Source organism: Sarcophilus harrisii, chromosome 3 (genome assembly GCF_902635505.1).
Source record: "Sarcophilus harrisii chromosome 3, mSarHar1.11, whole genome shotgun sequence".
NCBI lineage: Eukaryota > Metazoa > Chordata > Mammalia > Dasyuromorphia > Dasyuridae > Sarcophilus > Sarcophilus harrisii.
The window spans coordinates 553,530,689-553,548,422 of NC_045428.1; the positions used below are offsets into that span (position 1 = coordinate 553,530,689).

A 17,734-nucleotide genomic window follows, 5' to 3' on the forward strand; every position below is an offset into this window, starting at 1 on the left:
CAAAGGGCCTGCCCACTCCCATTCCCACCCCCACCCCTCATGGGATGTGCTGTAGGTTTGTTTTTTGAGTATGATTTGGACTCAATGTTTCGAACTCGCCAGGGGACAATATTCTGTGATTCTAGGCAGTCACTGGGCTCTGTTCAGTTTTGACCCTGCCTGTGGTTCAGTCCCTGTATTGGGGGTATCTGGAAGGAGCACCCCCAACGTTCTCCTGTAGAAAGGGAGGGCTGACATCAATGCCCCTGAACAGGGGAGGGAATGACCTCTGCAGATTAATCCTCCTCTTCAGTGGGAATGCTGGGAAACAGCAGAAAGGGAGACAACAAATTGGATGATAAGGGTGGTGGTGGCAACCAGTCCAAAGATGTACCTTGTAGAGCAATGAACCAATAGGCAAGCATTTATTTAAAACTCAAGTGCCAGATTACAGAAAAAATTAAGGCACCCCTGTGCTCTAATAACTTGTGTTGTGTTGGGTGAGACAATATGCACGCATATAATACTAGTAACATTTACATGGCACCTACTATGTGCCAGGAAACTGTGTAAGCACTTTATAATAATTATCTCATTTGTATCTGCAAATAAATATACATTTGTAATTCCTATAAACAAAATAAATACTATGTAGTTTGGGGGAGACAACATTAGGACTAAGCACTGAAAGAAACTAGAAATTCCAAGAGGCAGAGGTAAAGAAAGACCACAACCTGAATGTGCAGGTCCAGAGATGGGAAACAGAATGTGGTACGTGAAGAACAAGAGAAAGCTATCTCAGCTGTATTCAAGACTATTCCAAGTAATGCATCATACTCCTGAGAAGGAGGGTTGGAGCCAGGCTGTGGAGAATTTTAAATGATAAAGGAGTTGATCCTAGAAATAAGAGAATATGATGATAGTTTTAAAGTCCAAAGGGACCTGAGTGTTCCCAAGTCCAGCCTCTTCCTCATTACAGAGATGATCATCTGAGAAAGTTGGCAGGGGTTAAGTGACTTGTTCAGGATCTCAAAGCTAGCACATATCCAAGGTGGAACTCCAACACAGAAGAGTGACATGATCAAACCCGTGCTTTAGCAGCTACATGAAGAATGGCTTAGAGAGTAAGGGACCTAAGGCAGAAAGGAGCTGCTGCAATAGTCTAAATGAGCTGTGATGAAGGCCTGAATGATGCCGGTGACACTATGAGTGGAGAAAGGAATGATTGTAAGAGATGTTGGGGAGATGGAATCAATAAAACCAGACAACTGGCTATATGTGGAGGTGAGGAAGAAGCCCAACTGCAAGGCTGCCAATCTTCTTGGATCCCAGTCTGCTGCTCTAGGACTCCTGGTCTCAGCCAGCCACTGAGGCATAGAGTAGTTGGTGACAGTCCCCTAAGATTTTCCTGAAACAAAACATTTTGCTTGTGAAACTCATCCTCTTCTTGCCCAATTCATCCTTCCTCCAAGTTTTGAGTTTTCTGTTGAGGACATCACAATCTATTAAGTCATCAAGGCTCATTCTTGAAGTCAGATTTCATTCTTGCCCATATTCAATCAGCTGTCAAGTTTTAGCAATTCTACTTCCATTACCATCTCATATCCCTCTCCTTGGTCACCACACTATTTCAGGCCCTCACCATTATTCCTCAAGTGGAATATGATCACAGCCTCCTAAGCAGGCCCAACATGTCCACATATCTACCAAAATAATCTTCCTCTACCACAAGTCTGACCACATCATTCTCCTCCTAAAGTATTTTCAGCGGTTCCCTTCTGCCACTGTTTTCAGGAATAAAATACTGATGCTTTAGCTTGGTATGTGCAGCCTTCACAATTTAACTTCAGCCTACCTTTCTACACTTTTAACTTAAAATGATGGTTTTGAGAGTAGGAATGCAGAAGTTAACCTATGATGAACTGTGAAAAATGCTGAGAAGAGTTATCAATGAATTAGAGATAGAAAAGGCTGAAGAAGAGAAGAACTGAACATCAATTCATGATCGTGAACCTAGGTACTTGGGGTGTTTATGTGGGATGGCTTGTAGTGCCTCTGAAGAAAGAGGTTCAATCCCTTTTCACACCCTTTATATTCCAGCCAAATTGTTCTATTTGCTTTAATCCATATTGGTCCTCCAGCTGCTGCTTCCCATAATGTTCCTACAATACTGTCTTCTGCATTTCTGCTTCATTCCAGACTCACTTCAGGCCCCATTTTCAGTAGAAAAACTTTCTCTGTTCTCTCCCTAATACATTTATCACCTACATAGCTATCTATTTATATACTGTATCCCACTCCCCAGTAAGAAGTGCAAATTCTATGAGAGCAGGACTGTCTATATCCCTAAGACCTAAAACAGCTCCTGAATCCTTGGGCATGAAGTATCCCTTGGCCAGGGAGATGAAAGTCTGGTGCAGAGTCCTCTTAATCAGCTTACAAGTTCCCCCTCCATGTTCCCTCACCTTCTTGTTATGTCCCTGCAAAGAGAAGTGGGAATGATTTATGTTCTGATTTCTTTCCTATCTATACCTGCCCCACGGGCAGCGGCCTCCTTTGCTTAATCCTTTTTCTAAGGCCTCACCAAGCAGTACCCTGTCCCAGGCTAACCTGTAAGTCATCTATTAATTCCAAGGATAACAATCCAGTTTAAAGGAAGTAAAATAAGGACTAACAGACTTTTAAAGAATTTGTTTCTTTCTTCTAAAACATCCCTTGTAGCAGCTCTCCCCAGCTCAGATGAGCTTCATGGTATAATATGGTAGTGAGAAACATGTCTGAAATGGACTTTCAGTAGCACACTTTTCCTAGTTCCCCAATGGCACTTCAAGCCCTCCATTCCCCCAGGTTCACAATCTTGAATTCACGGTCAGCACGTCTCTCCCCATCTCATTCATATCACTCTCCCCTTCCTACCCCTCTCACTCAAAAGCAGTTTGTTTCTAATCACTTCTTCCTTCCTACTTCAAAAAACATCTCCTTAGGGCAATCTTCATCACCTTATTTGTGCCTGGAAGACTCTTGCTATTCTGCCTCCGTTCTCACTCTCAAACACTGACTATGTCTTGTCAGTCCCTGAATACACTACAGTGACTCTCTATTGTCTATCCAATTCAAATTTTTCTGCCTGATCTTTAAAGTCTTCCACAGTCTACCTGCATCATCCTTGACACTATTCTTACTAGAGTCAACTAGCCAACCCTATTTTTAAAAGTTCCAAACCAGATTTGCTAACCTAGTTAGCATTTTGCCTATGTATTTTGTATCCAATGTAAATACATTGATAAACGAAAGGAAAATTTCCCACTTCTGAATCTACAAAAAGCAAAAACAATAAATAATTGCCACCTGCTTGAAATAGGGAGAAGAATTTGATTATAAGTAACTGAAGATTTAGATTTAAAAAAAAAATGACATCTTACCTGAGCAGCCTCATAAGTGATGGTCTTTGTCTCAGTGTGAACAATGGGAACATCTTTGGTTGGGATTTCACTTTTCCCAGCGTTAGCAACATCCGAGATGGTAACTGTTTGAGTCTTTACCAGGGGAGGCTACAAAACAGTGGAAAAGCAAAATTACTTATGTCCTTTCTGAGGGAAATAGCTGCCTAACCTTCTGACACTGACCTGATTAAAGTTTCAGAGCTTTAACAAACAAACAATCCAATTTAGAATCCCAAAAGTTGTTTGCACAGGACTTGCAAATCTTTCTGCAGTAGTTTTTGGTTAACAGAAGGCCAAATCATAAGGGATGGTAAAGAATTCCATTTTTTACAGTAACCAGTGTATCCATAACAAAAAGACAAAGTAGCCTTAAAACTTTACCATTAAAATGAATGATTTAAAGTATTTTGTATTAACTCCTGGTCCAAAATTCAAATACAAAGTTGTTTGCCAAATAGCAATTATTTGGTTTCCTCCTTGAGACTAAACCACTGCAATCAAGAAAATTGGCCATACATTTCCTCCCCTCAGCCCAAATGGTGCATGAACAACAGTGATTCTGGAATTCATTAACTCTTTTCAAATCAATGTCAGATGTTCACTTTTGAGTTGTTGAAAAGAAACAGTATTTGGAAAGCTGAAAAGAGGAAAAATCAGTTAAGCCACCACCTGCTGATTAATAGTAGAAGAACAAACATTAGCTGAAAGAATGGAAGGCCATCTTAGCAAAATCAGCTCACCTTCCCCGAGTTGATAAATCACTCTGAAAGGGCCTCTTGATTATGTAGAGGTTACATGGTCATCTACTTTAGCATAAAAGATTAGTACCAATGATCACTAGAACCCACTTCTCTTTCTCTCTGGGATGGGAATGGCAGAGGGTAACAGAACAAAGTAAGTAATGAATATTAATATTTTACAGTCAGATTTTTCTAAGATATTTCTATCTTAGGCCTGAAATAAACTTGATGAGGAACCAGCTATTCTTTTTCAACAAAGCTGGTTAGACTTTGTGAGCAATTACAATTATCAAAAACATAGACATGCCACCATCTTACCTTTCTTTATAAATCTGAATTTGAGCCAAGAAAGGTAGAGTACCCTTTTTAAAAGCCGTTATCAGACTGTAATGATCATGACTGGGCTGATTTAGATGAGTTTTGCAAATTGAATGAAGAAAAATCAATTCTTGCCTTAGAATTTTTCTGGGTAAATTCCTCAGAGATAGACTCTAGAGTTCTTTAATCAGAAAAGCAAGAAATAAACTGCTCCCAAATCACCATCCCAGGTAGAATTTTGGCCCTCTCCCAAAGAGAGGCATTTGGCCTAAATCATTACTACCTGGAAACTTCGAATGAGGGTGGGGAACCCTGAACCCACGCGAAAGTCAGGATATGGTCCATTTTGCTTTCCAGGTAGCTCATTTGGTGTAACATGGTCTTCACTACCCTCTGCCTCTTTTTCACCAGTGTACAGCTGACAGGAAGCAGGTGTTTCTGAGAGCATGCACTTCAAGAGTATTAAGGCCCCAGCTTGCTCTTCTACACCTGTACATACCCCACTGAGACAACTTAGCATCTCCTTGGTACCAAGGATACCAGTTGCCCTATGTGCCTTGTCTTCTACTTCTTTGCCATTTACGGAGACAGGACCAAAGTCATGGCTTTGTGGAGACTCCAATGGGATTGTCATTTGGGTCCCACTATGAGCTACTGAATGTTCAAGGCCCTCCCATTCAGAGTCAAGGTTTGGTCTCTCTGTTACTGCATCCACTTCCTCTTTGGGAATGTCATTCATAGTCTACAAATGAATGAATATACACAAAGGCAAAAAGATAATATTAGGAATGAAGCTGGAATGCTTTGAACTAACAGAAGCAGATGGTCTTAAAGGTCTTAAAGTCTCTTGCTAGTCCTGTGGATTTTTAAGAACAGAAATAATACTAACATTGGCAAAAGCCAAGAACCCTGTAACTTTCATAGTTGTCAGAAGCAAGAACTCTTGTTAAGGATGGTCTATGCAGTCAGTCATTCCAACTACTAGAAAGATGCTGTATCCTAATTTCAGTCAAGTATCTACATAGATTTATACATAATTAGTATGAAGAATTTGAGAGATATGTCTTGTCCAGTATCAAGCACTCTCTGGGTTTTCCTACATGAATTATTTAGTGCCTGAAAAAATCAATTCGTCATTCCTAAACATTCATTTCCCAGGAAGGATCTGAGGAGGTTCCATCTCATTAAGGAATTCATAAATATACTTCACAATGATTATTTAAATGAAAAGTGGGTTTTATCACCTAAGCCTGATTCACCATTTTAAAAGTTGAGTGACTACTGTTGAGTACTAGCTCCTGATTGCAATATCAGGCTTATGATCTAGATTTCACTTTATCTGCCAACACCAGAGAAGCTATATTATTATATGGAGGCCCAAGCACTGATCAATTGCAATCAATGTCATAACATCAATTTCAGTATCAATGCTCAAATGGCTTTTTTCATTTTATTTTTAAGAAAACTGCCTAAAGAAGCTTTTCTGAAGATGGGCAAAAATATGATTTCAAATGATCCAACATCAGGGAAAGACTACTACCTGACAAACTATGTAATATCTCCAAGAAATAGAGTACCTTGGGATCAAGAATCTTAAGCTAGTGACTAAATATCTTGTCATAAAAGAATACTTTAAAGGTAATGCTGTATCAGTATTTTCTGTAGCAGTAGAGAGTAATTTAGCTAATCCTAAAAATTCCAAAGAAGGTGATAAATGGAAAGAATTAGCTAGGAGAAAGAGACACAAGTGACATAAGTTAAAAAAAAAAAAAAAGCAGCATTTGGCATCTGAGCAATGAGCAATCTTAAGAAACCCAAACAACATCAGAATCAACTAGCATTGGTTTACTGGCAACATTCTGAAAAAGCATCCTATATTATAATGATGTCTGTAAATTAGTTTGGGAAAAGAGTCTTTTTAGCACAGCTCACATGCCTCATGAACTTAAGACTAAAGTGACTATCTTTAAAAACTGTTAAAAAAAAAAAAACAGCTCAGCTAAAGGATTTATGTTTAGAAAACAATTTAACATTTTACTTCTATCACCAAGATGTGAATATGGCAATTTAAAAAAATGTTTTCTCATTAAAATGTGACAATTAGCCTGAACAGTAGATCTCTGAAATTAAGAAAAGATGCTTATAACCTAGGAATGTCATTCTTTTTCTCCTCTTTTTAATGAGGCAATTGGGGTTAAGTGACTTGCCCAGGTCATATAGCTAGGACGTGTTAAGTGTCTGAGGCCAGATTTGAACTCAGGACCTTAGGTCCTCCTGAGTTCAGGAATCAGTACTGTATCCATTACACCATCTAGAATGTCATTCTTAAATCATGTCTAGAAACCTTATACTTAATCATCTATTGACTTAAACTTTAGGATAATTAATATGAGAAGAAATTAGGTTTAGATCAGGTTAGCCTTGCATTGCCCAAGACTGTAAAAGATGTAAAAGATAGATTTGAGAGAAAAGATAAAATCAGGAGCTGTGAAGTTTGACTTTTTCGTCCCTTCTCCATTCTTTTGATGGTTAAGACACTCTGACATAGACCCACTTAAGAAACAGAATTTCTGAGAATAAACAAATGAGTCCTAACAAAACTGTACATCAGGGTCAACATTCTTGAATATACATGACATTGTTCTATATAGATCAACATGGGAATTTTTATACATTATTATGACTCTTTGTTAAATAGGAAATGATCTTGTTTGTATAGCTGAAAAATATTCTAGGCAAACAAGTCTATTTTTAAAAAATGAATTAAATTAACACTAACCTGAATAGTGAGAGACAGGTGACAGTCTTATCAAGGTGCTAACTGGGAGTGAAATATCATTTAGTGTACTGAAAATTTTTTTCTAAATTTTATGTCTATGTACTTTATGTTTATGTATAAACATTCATATCATCATATTTTTTTCACATGTAGAGAGAACCAAACATAAATGTGGTAACCATAGTAAAGACTTTGAAAGTTGGCACAGGATCAGTTTGGTTACTTTGAGAAATATTGCTTTTATCTTGAACTACTCCATACAGAATGGGCATGCCTAAGAAAGGACATGAGAACATAGGAACTGACAGAATCATGATCTGTCCAACCGAGTATTTTGTTTCTCAGGTAACTCTAAGAAATAGAGAATCAAAGAATATCTGAGATGGAAAGGACTAGAGATAAGATAACTAAGATGTAAATAATAGGTCTGACAGGTACAGCAGAGCTTTCTCTTTGTCACTACCTCAAAAAAAAAAAAAAAAAAAAAAAAAACCCAGCATGTATTCAAACTAGTTTCTATTTGAAATAATATTTGTTAGGGAATACAAACAATATCTAAAACTCTCATCTAAGGATAATCTCTCCTAGTAGCTGACATTTTCTACCAGGGATCGGAAAGATACACTCAATGGAAGGATCTTGACAGATGGAAGGTCACAAAGCTTCTATGACACAAGATTAATCAACAAGGCTGTCCTAGCTAAAGATAGTTAACAAAGTTCAACAGGTGACATGATAAAAGATACTATATATATTGGTACATATTATATTAGAAAGTCAAGGAAGAAAGACTAAAGAAGCCTATATTATCAACATCTGAATCACTGACATGTGACAAGGAGGTGGATAAAAAATTAATGTGATAGATAGCATGATTAAGGCTTATTGGCATGGGATAAAAAGCAAGCAGTTTGAGGACCTTTGTAGTTGCTGATTCTTAAGGAAGACATATAAGAAGAACTTTGTTGCCACTGGAGAAGCTGTTGCTTATCTACAGTACTATAAAATAGATAAAAGGAATATTGAGGAGAACATTTTATAACATATCATAAAAATGGGTTAGCTAAATGAAATCCTCAATTTTATAAAAATTCTAGCTGATTTAAGAAAATTAAAAGCAGAAAGCATTAAGATTACCAAGTTAATTGTTACTGCTATACTTACAAAGGAAAAGTCTACTTGTACTAGAATGTCCCTTAATCAGGCAAGAAGGGGGAAGGGTGGTGGTTGTTTCTTAGTAGAAGGAATAGGAAGGGAACCAAGGTATGGCTTTTTTTTAAAGCATTTTATTAAAACTATTTTTAAAATTATACTTTATGTCTTAAGACCATAACCCATATATATGCCTTTACAATTCTAAATTATCCTTCCATTGGTTTACTGAACTCTAGATAGCATTAATAGCAGGATGTGGGCGTTTTACTGGAGTTTTGCTGTAGCTCCATCAAAAGCAAACCCGATCTTCTCTTTCTTTTCAGGCTATTTTTGAAATTAAAGATTTACATATGTCAAAGGCTTGTCAAAGTAGAGATATTCATGCTCAGATGTCTTACCTGAGAAGTATTCTAGAGAAGCTTTATCCGGAAAGGCTGAAGAGAGCCATATTTTCCCTAGGTGTTGGCATTTCTACCACACATTAGCCATCTTGCAAGACCAATCTTACCCGTAAGTGGAAAGAGAAACGCAATATCTTTCCCTGGCTGAAGAAAGTCTTGTTTCCATCACATTTTGGTCTTATATTTATTAATATCTGGGACAAAGAGGTATGCAGTGGCTCTACTGGTCTGCCAAGGGAGTTTAGTGTAGCATCTTTATCCAGCTACTCATACTTAATGTTGGAATGAAAAGGAAAAAAAAAAGAAATAGTGATATCAAAGATGGAGAATTTTCCTACAAACTACTTTTCTTCCAAATTTAAATTTTTTTTGGTCTACTGAAGAACTGTCTCTGGTTTAAATGATATAAATCTTAATGCTATCCAAACTTGAAGGTAAGACATCATTATTATCTGACCTTTGCATGGCACTTTAAAGATGAACAAAGTTTAATAGCTTCTACTAATGAAAGAATAGATAGAAGAGAAAATTAACTACTGAGAAGCTGCCCAGCATCATAGAAAAATATTTGAAATCAGAAGACCTGTCACTGAACCCTAGACTTATAACTTCCTGGTTATGAACCTCTATGAGCATTAGTGTATTCTTTCATCAGTAAAACGGGGCTAAGGATTCTGATAGTACATCCCTCTGTGATCCCACCCCAAATTGGCTTTAGGAAAGAACTCTGTAAATATGACATCATTAAACTTCCACCCGAGTCTTGTTCTGATGCCACACTGTGGCACAAGAATGATGACTCAGGACCCTTACCTCTAAGGGTATTTCAATGAATTGGGGGCAATGAAGGGAATTGCCAAAGGAAGTCATTTCTGACTTGTCCTGCTCAAGCTGGAAAAGTTTTTTAAAAAGCTGTGGGCAACAGCAAGTCTAGTCAAATGACTTCAGAGAGATTCATCACAAAGAAGGAGGGCATGAAAGGTGCAACCATGATCCAACGGCAGGGAGGAGGTTGAGATAGATACTGTTGATGCCCACAGAGATGAAATCACACATTTTCAAAGGAATTTTTCACTAATAATAAACCAGAACCTAATGTGACAATCTGGTTTGAAAAACCAATTGTGATGAGTTTAGTATGTTAAGTCAAGCCAAATACAGAACATCAGAACATCCATCCCCCACGGCTGAAGCCTCATTCCAGTTTGTTGGAAGTTTCCTAAACAGAGATGTTAGAAAGAAGACTGAATTCCTTAGCACATCTCCTTACATGTGCCTAAAAGTCCTGAGATGCTCCAAAATTATTCTGGTGAGTTTTTGAGACTCTGAATGTTCATAAAGCTGTAGACCCAAACAAAGAATTCATAATGAATGAAACCACCAAGTGAGGTTCTGCAGAAGACAAAATGTGATAAGTAAAAGTTACAGCTCAGTAACATCATATCCAATAGACACATGATAAACATCCCCAATGCTTAAGTTTTACTTTACGAAAAGGACATAAATTAAAACATCATAGAAATCCAATCTCCTTATTGGAAAGTAAGTGTATCTAGAGCACCTGAATTATTTGGGAAGACTGGGCCAAACCAGTGGGTATAACCAAGGCTGGTGATAGGTCTTCCAGTCTGCTTGTTAGTAAGTTCTCAACTAAGTCTTCTCTGTACTTCAGGAAGCCTCTCTAGCCAGAACTTGGAGGAAAGGAACAATGACAGGAGAAAAGACAAGAATTAAAACACATAAAATACAAGAACACACACCAATTCCCTGCTAATCCAGACATCCAGGTAGGATATAAGAGATAATTGAAACTTATATAAACATGGTTTAGTTTTCTCCAAAGGCAAAGGGGGGAGAGGGGAATATATATATAACTTTACCAGACTTTTGATTTCCAGGCTCTACAAATGGCCTTTTACAAATTAGTAATGGCTTTTAGGGGGTAGGGATGAGGGGTAAGGATAAGGGTGGATAGGAAATTGCTTGTCACCATTCCTAACTTAATTGTCTCCCAAAAGACACCCAAAACACATCCTCAGGTTACATTCTTCACAGGCATGCCTCACCTAATGTTGTTCCCACAAAAACTCACTAAATAGCATTTTTAGACAACAGAGAGTTGAGGAAATCATACAAATGAAAATCACCACACAGCAGGACTTCACAACATTTCCACGGGGTTTACTCATAATGTATCAAAGTCCTTACTAAAAAATATCTTTAGTAAAGTTTCATCTCAGACAGGGCTATATACTGAAATCTCCAGAACCCATTATGCCCACTGAATTCTCACTGGTTTTCATATTATCTTTATTCTCTTCTAAGTTGCAGTGAACTAATATGGTCAGCCCAGTTCTCAGGACCATACAATCTAAAAAATTACCTGCAGTTGAAGATTTTGTCCATAGATTAAAATGAAAACCCTTCTGGGAAAAATAATTTAAGGTTTTATCAGTTATTTACACATTAGTGAAGAGGTATTTATAAAATACCTTTCAGAGAACAGATTTTACTAGGGAAAAGGAACATCCTGGGACCTGAAGTAATGAGGTGCTAGGAGGTTTGGGATGGGGGGTAGGAAAGAAAGGAGAGGGAAAATACTAAGGGGGAGATAGATAAATGTATGTATGAATGTAACTATAAATATATACATATATACATGCATATATATTCATACATACATAGATATAAACACACATATATCTTATCATTTTGCCTTTCAAACCCAAAAAGAACATGGTTTGTACTGCAAATGTACATAAAAGCAAGAGTTGACGTTATTTTGCGAAACACAGAAAGGCTTGAATATCCAGCTAAAGAGTCCAGTTCCTAGTTCTTAACAAAAGTGAAATAATGTACATATTACAGTTGTCACCATCACCACCACCATCATCATCATCATCATCACCATCAAGCACTTAAATAAATGAAAGTGCTCCTCACAGCATTATCAATAACATGCAAACAAAATAGGGTGATCAGATCAGTTAATTGCGAGTGCCTCTTTGTCACTAACCCTGAGTTTCTAAATGGAATCTTTTATGTTTCAGCGAAGAGCTTGTTGGAGTCATCCTGGGACTGAGCACAACCTCAAGATCTGAAGACCTAGATCCCAGCTCTCAATCCCACCAGCCTGGGCACTTTTAGGCCACTCATCTGCTTTCCTCATCTATCAAACACAAATCCTGCATAAGGACATACAATTGTTTTAGATACCCAGAAGAGTGCTAAAAGAAAACCATGGGTATCTACATATCCACTTAGCTATACTGATGAACTTCTTCCCAGTTTAGAATGCAGATGCCATTGGTGCTGCCCTTTTGTGACTAAACATGGACAGAATCTTCAATTGGCTAATGATCCTTATAAGATTTCAAGTCAGAAAAAAAGTTTGGATGGGCACTTGCAATAAAAGATAAATCAGATCTGGCAATAGCGTCTTTTGCAAAAGCTAAATGAGAAAAACACAGTGTACAAGGATGACAAGATAAGCAGCAGGTTCTGTGCGTCCTACCCCCACTCTCTGCTATCCCCCTTTCTTCCACAGAAAAAAAAAAGAAAGAAAAAAGCAAAAACATTCATCCACATCTCTCTCCCCTATCCCCACCATCTCCATCCCAAGAAAAGAAGGCTATATGAAAATAAAAGTCTGGTTGCATTTCAGGAGAAAATAAAATAAAACAGACCAACTTATAGTTTGAAAGTTATTTAAAGAAATTACAGGCTCACAGAGACTCAAGATGGGGATAAACTAACAAGCACATATCTTTACAGCTGTCAGAGTGTCTAGGCAAAAAGAGATATCTCAGGTAAAAAAAGATATGAAGAGGAGGTCCAGAGGGGGAGGAGGCATTGGGCTTGAAATTACAAGTACTGCTTAAGTCTATATGTCTAAACTTAAATAAATTCCCTTATCTCTATGAGCCTCAGTCTACTCTTCTGTACCAGGGAAATAATAATTGTCATTTTCTCACCTTTACAGAATTGTGCTTTCTACTTTCCAGAGAATTATGTATGTTATTCAACATCCTTTGCTTTCATCAAACAATTCCTTCCCCTAACTTCAACCTTTAGCTATAGCTATGCTCTTTTTTTTTTTCCTGTCCCTGACTTGGACTGTATCCAAGAAATATGGCCTTGTGGCATTCACCATAAAACTTGAAGTCATTTTCAGACTCCACTATCATATACATGGAATACAGCTTGGACTTTGGTCATTTCTGGGAAAAGGGGTTGATAAAATTACATCGTATTGGTCCTTAATAAATTCTAACTGACCAAACTATTTTATGTGGAGACTTTACACCACAATGCAAACTTTACATATTGTGACTAGAAATGACTAATGGTAATAATACTCCAAAAACATTTTCTAATTAATAGTGTTATTAGATTATCCCCAATATAGGTGAATGCAAAAGCAAAAAAACTTTAAGATAAATGCCTGATGCAAAATTAGCCATTAAGAAATAGAAAATTTGGCCTTTCAGCTGCACTCACCAGACAGGGCTCCACAGGTCAAAGAGATGTTTTCAGGCCTGAACAGAGGTGTAAATGTTAAAGTACTTGAGCAAACATTAGACATTAAACCAAAAGCTCCTTGTAGAGGAGATGTCTTTGAGAACAATAATAAGTTGCCTCCTCTGGACAGAAGAATCTTCTAGGAGGTTCCACTTTCCCACTTAGTATGAAAACAGTCCGGGCCCTTAGTTTGTCTGTGATTTAAGGTAACTCATTCAGAAAGATAACAAACAGAAACAACATGAAGGATAAGGAGGAAATCTAATATCCATACTAAATTAAGCTTTGTAGACAACCACCCCTTATGGACTAAAAATAAACAGCATGTGGATTGAACTATGTTCAAAAGAAATTATTAGTCCTTTGCTATTAAAAAATTTCATTATAGGGAACATGGTTTTAACTTTCTTGATAACCACCCAAAGTACTAAGTTAAAGAAACACAATGTAAAATATTGTAGTTTTTTCTCCATATATAACTTTTATACTTCTTAGTCACAGTCCCCAAGACATATACGTTCAGCTAACTATTATACCACATGCAATGCTAGATTTGAATAATCACCTGAATAATGCAAGTGGAGGATGAAAGGTTCACCTTGGGTAGAATCCAAAGTCTGCTCGGAGATGAATTCATACAATTTCCATTAATGCCACATAACAGCATCAGTCTCTGATCTCACACCCACTCCCATACTCCCACACTTCTCCTTAGTGATTAGAATGCCAATGGTTGGATGGCTGATAACCATTAATCTGTGATGTGTTCATTTCAAACAAAAATGTGCCACGTCAAAAAATGTTTCTCTGTAAATGATGTACTTACTGAATATATTTTTCTTACAAAAACCTCAACTTTTTAAATGCTTAATATAATTAAGGAAAATGTATTTCATATTTAAAACATGATTTGAAGAAATCTGACCTTAAGCCCAAAGGATGTCTCAGTCTTATGGCTAAGTTCACAGAAATGACTCTCTCAGATTTAAGTCAGTAAAACTCTTAACTAATACACCGAAAGAAAAATACATGGGTTTAGCCATATAAAAAATCTATCAAACAGGCTGACATGTTAATGATAAATTGAGTTTAAGCAGGATGATGTAACATAGAGAATAAGAGACCTCTATCAGTCTGGACTCTTAAAACTTACTGACCATGTTGCTATCTTCCAAAGCTCATTTTACATAGTTACAAAATGCAATAACATTCATTTTTACCTACCCCAAAGAGATTGTTGTGAGTAAAGTGCTTTGTAAATGGGAGCTATTAGTACTAGATAGTCCCCATCCCTTTCAGTGAACCCAACTCTACACAGAATTATTGCTTCCTATTTCCTTAATGACTAACAGAAACAGAACTCAGATTTACAATAATATTTATTTACAATAGTTTATATATTACAGAGCACATAATCTGAGAAAATATATCAAAGAAAATGTTCATGAAAGACTTTTCAGTAAAAATTTCTTCATCCAATTATCTTTAGGTAGCTCCATGCAGCTGCATGAATCAACTAAACCTCAGGATTGAGTAGCCTCAGTCACTTATAGATACTTCATGGAGCACAGAAGGCTTTACTGGAGAGCACCTTCCCAAAACAAGCTACAGTTCAAGGAACCAATCATAACAGAGTGCTCTTCACCAAGAAACCAAGAGATTACCTTGAATCACTATCATAGATAATGATCCTTACATTGCACAGAGTGATGTTTCCCATTAACAGAAGAAGATTCTCTCAGATAGAAAGTTTCATTACAATTTAATAAAGGAAACATTTCTTCTGGAACCTTTTCCTGGAAAATCTCAAATATAACATGACACTGAGTACGAAACTGGATTCCAAAGCTTGAAAATTATTTCTTTTTTTTCCATCCACTGCCCATCCATCTTTGAAATTTACCTTTTCTACAAGGATCAGTCTAAGGTTGGAAAGTTTCATCACCAGAAATTTGGTCAGCAGCTAATAAATTCTGTGGATCACAGAAACTCATAATATTCATTAAGGCATGGAGAAACCAAGATCTGCATCAGGATAGGACTTTCACCTACATTGATAAAACTTAACAATCTGAAATAGCATTACTTAATTACAATGGGGAATGAGAACTGAAATTAGAGTAAGAAAGTCTACATTCCAGGCTTGGTTCTACTGCTCATTATTTTTAAGAAAATCATTTACTGTCTAAGGATCTTGGTTTTCCCATTTGTAAAGTGTAGGGAGGAAGAAGAGAATTAATACTATATATAACACTACTGCATTATTACTATTATTTAAAACCATTAATCTGGAAGATTTTCTGTATCTGAATACATATAGCTAATATCAGCTGACTGTCATCACATGAAACAACATGTGAGAGAAAGCTACTCAGAAATACAGTGCTCTGTCCTTTTAATACATTAGAGTTGAGGAGACGTCTTCAATGAATAGTTACAGTGCCTGACTTGATTGTTCACAATGAAACATTGAAAAGCAATGGATTTATGATCATTTACAAAAATGTATTGGTTGGAATAGAAAAGCCATGCTTTTCCTTTCCCAGTAGCTCCACAAACCATCTCTGATTTTAACAAACCTAAATGCAATGAACAACTAATATTATTCTTAGGGATAGGGGATATAAATTCCCCCCAGTAGATTTTGTTTTGAGGGCATAGCTTTTATTAAGGGAATAATCTTGGTGATATGGGGGGAAAACTAAATCTTAAGTAGAATGCAAAGTAGCTTTGAAATGTTTTTTAAGCAGCTAAGTGCTCAGTCTTCAAGGTCTTCAGTTCCCCAATGAATGGGGATTTAATTGCATGAGCACTCCTAGCCATGCAAACACAAGTCATCCAGACTTGATCATCCTGTGGGATGTCTTTTCTACAGAGGATCTGCTTTGTTTGGTATGATCTTCTCTGCATTCGTGTGACATTTCAAAGATAACAATGGAGCAGAACATAGACTGTCCACCTGTGTTCTCACTTTTGCCATGTTAGCCATCTTGCTATTTTGAACAGTATTTGTAAACTTCAAGTTTTATGCCACTTTCTCAAACATAATTACGCTATATTTACAATATGACACAGCCTGTTTATGTATGTATGTATGCTTATCCATTACCCATTGGATAATACTCAACTAAAATTCTTCAGACACTATGGTGTTCTGATTCAACCATCAGAAGAATAGCAGCACTTTTAAAAAAGGCTTTGCAAAGTTCTTTTAATGACCCTAAATTTCTCTCTGAAACAATTTCCCAAAGACAATACAGCCTGCTCCCTTCCTTTCAAATTCTGGTCAGAACTATTACTGTCTGTTTAAAATCATATACATATGTTTATGTGTCTCTCTATATACATATATACATCATATGTGCCACGTGTGTGTGTGTGTGTGTGTGTGGTTGATATCTCTATCAATATATACACATGCACACACACACAGAGATGGAGAAGCTATTTAGATTATGTATTCAATTGCATGTTATAGCCTAAATTAAGAGGCATTCTTCATTTACTTTGTTGTCCCTCTATAAGATAGTTAGGGTTGAATTTTTAAAGGTACCTGATTTTGGATTTCATTTAGGATGTTCTGTAATAATTGAAGACTTTATACAATGTAACAAACAATAACAGCTGAAAGAGTTCACCATCCACAAGGAATACTTCTTCAACTTGGATTCTTTGATGGATCTTCTCCATGACAATAGTGAAAACATCTGGTGAGTATACAGTTTCCTGTAATTTGCTTTGACTGAATAATCAGAAGGTTTAACAAAGTTCTGTTGTTCTTTTTTCAGAGCATCTTGTATAATATTAACAAATGCATTAAAGGTACTTTGTTGAAAGCCTTTCAGATAGCATTTTCCCCTACCAATCAAAAGCTTTTTATAGTCAACAAATAATAAGCACTGTTAAATCTTGCATTCTCTGTATCTCTTTAGCAATTGTTATGTAGATATTATGTAGATGTAGTCTCTACTATGGAAAATAACTTTCAAAAGCCTACCTGTTCCTTTCTAATATCATTTTCAAGGATTCCTCCAAAAATGTGTAGATTATTTTGACAATTGTCACATTAGAAATAAAATCATTTGAGGCCTAATGTCACACTAAAAGAGGAGTTAGGAGGATATTATAACTTCAATGTAAAAGCCCAGGGACACCTCTTCAAATATAATGAAGAAACATGCCTCTTTCTTACTAACAAATAACCATGCTACAAGAAATTTTCAAACTCTCATGTTTAGAGTTACCTCATACACTTGAGTTATTCTCTAAAATGTTTTCTAATCTATCAGAATCCTAAGTGGTTGCCAAAAGTTGTTAAAGCCACTGAGTTTATTATGTCAAAATGTGCTTTGAAGGAGAGTGAATCAGTGAGTAGAAGTTCAGATTCTTGGGTAAGGA

At 36.7% G+C, this 17,734-nt stretch overlaps 1 protein-coding gene and 1 long non-coding RNA gene across 25 annotated transcripts in view; one reads left to right on the plus strand and one right to left on the minus strand.

The window, feature by feature from the left end:
• Positions 1 to 17,734, minus strand: part of EPB41 (erythrocyte membrane protein band 4.1) — a 210,193-nt gene that overhangs the window by 13,576 nt on the left and 178,883 nt on the right. For 11 of the 24 annotated variants that reach the window (XM_031962445.1, XM_031962435.1, XM_031962426.1 and 8 more), the window contains 2 exons: positions 4,764 to 5,222; positions 3,402 to 3,530 (listed from right to left, as the gene is read on the minus strand). In XM_031962445.1, coding sequence (XP_031818305.1) covers positions 3,402 to 3,530; positions 4,764 to 5,222 — 588 coding nt within the window. The remainder of the gene's footprint in view (positions 1 to 3,401; positions 3,531 to 4,763; positions 5,223 to 17,734) is intronic. The other 13 variants (XM_031962432.1, XM_031962430.1, XM_031962437.1 and 10 more) reach the window with 2 other exon arrangements.
• LOC116422804 lies at positions 10,476 to 12,618 on the plus strand. The gene is made up of 2 exons (XR_004233342.1): positions 10,476 to 10,602; positions 11,866 to 12,618. It is a non-coding gene; the product is annotated as an uncharacterized LOC116422804 (long non-coding RNA).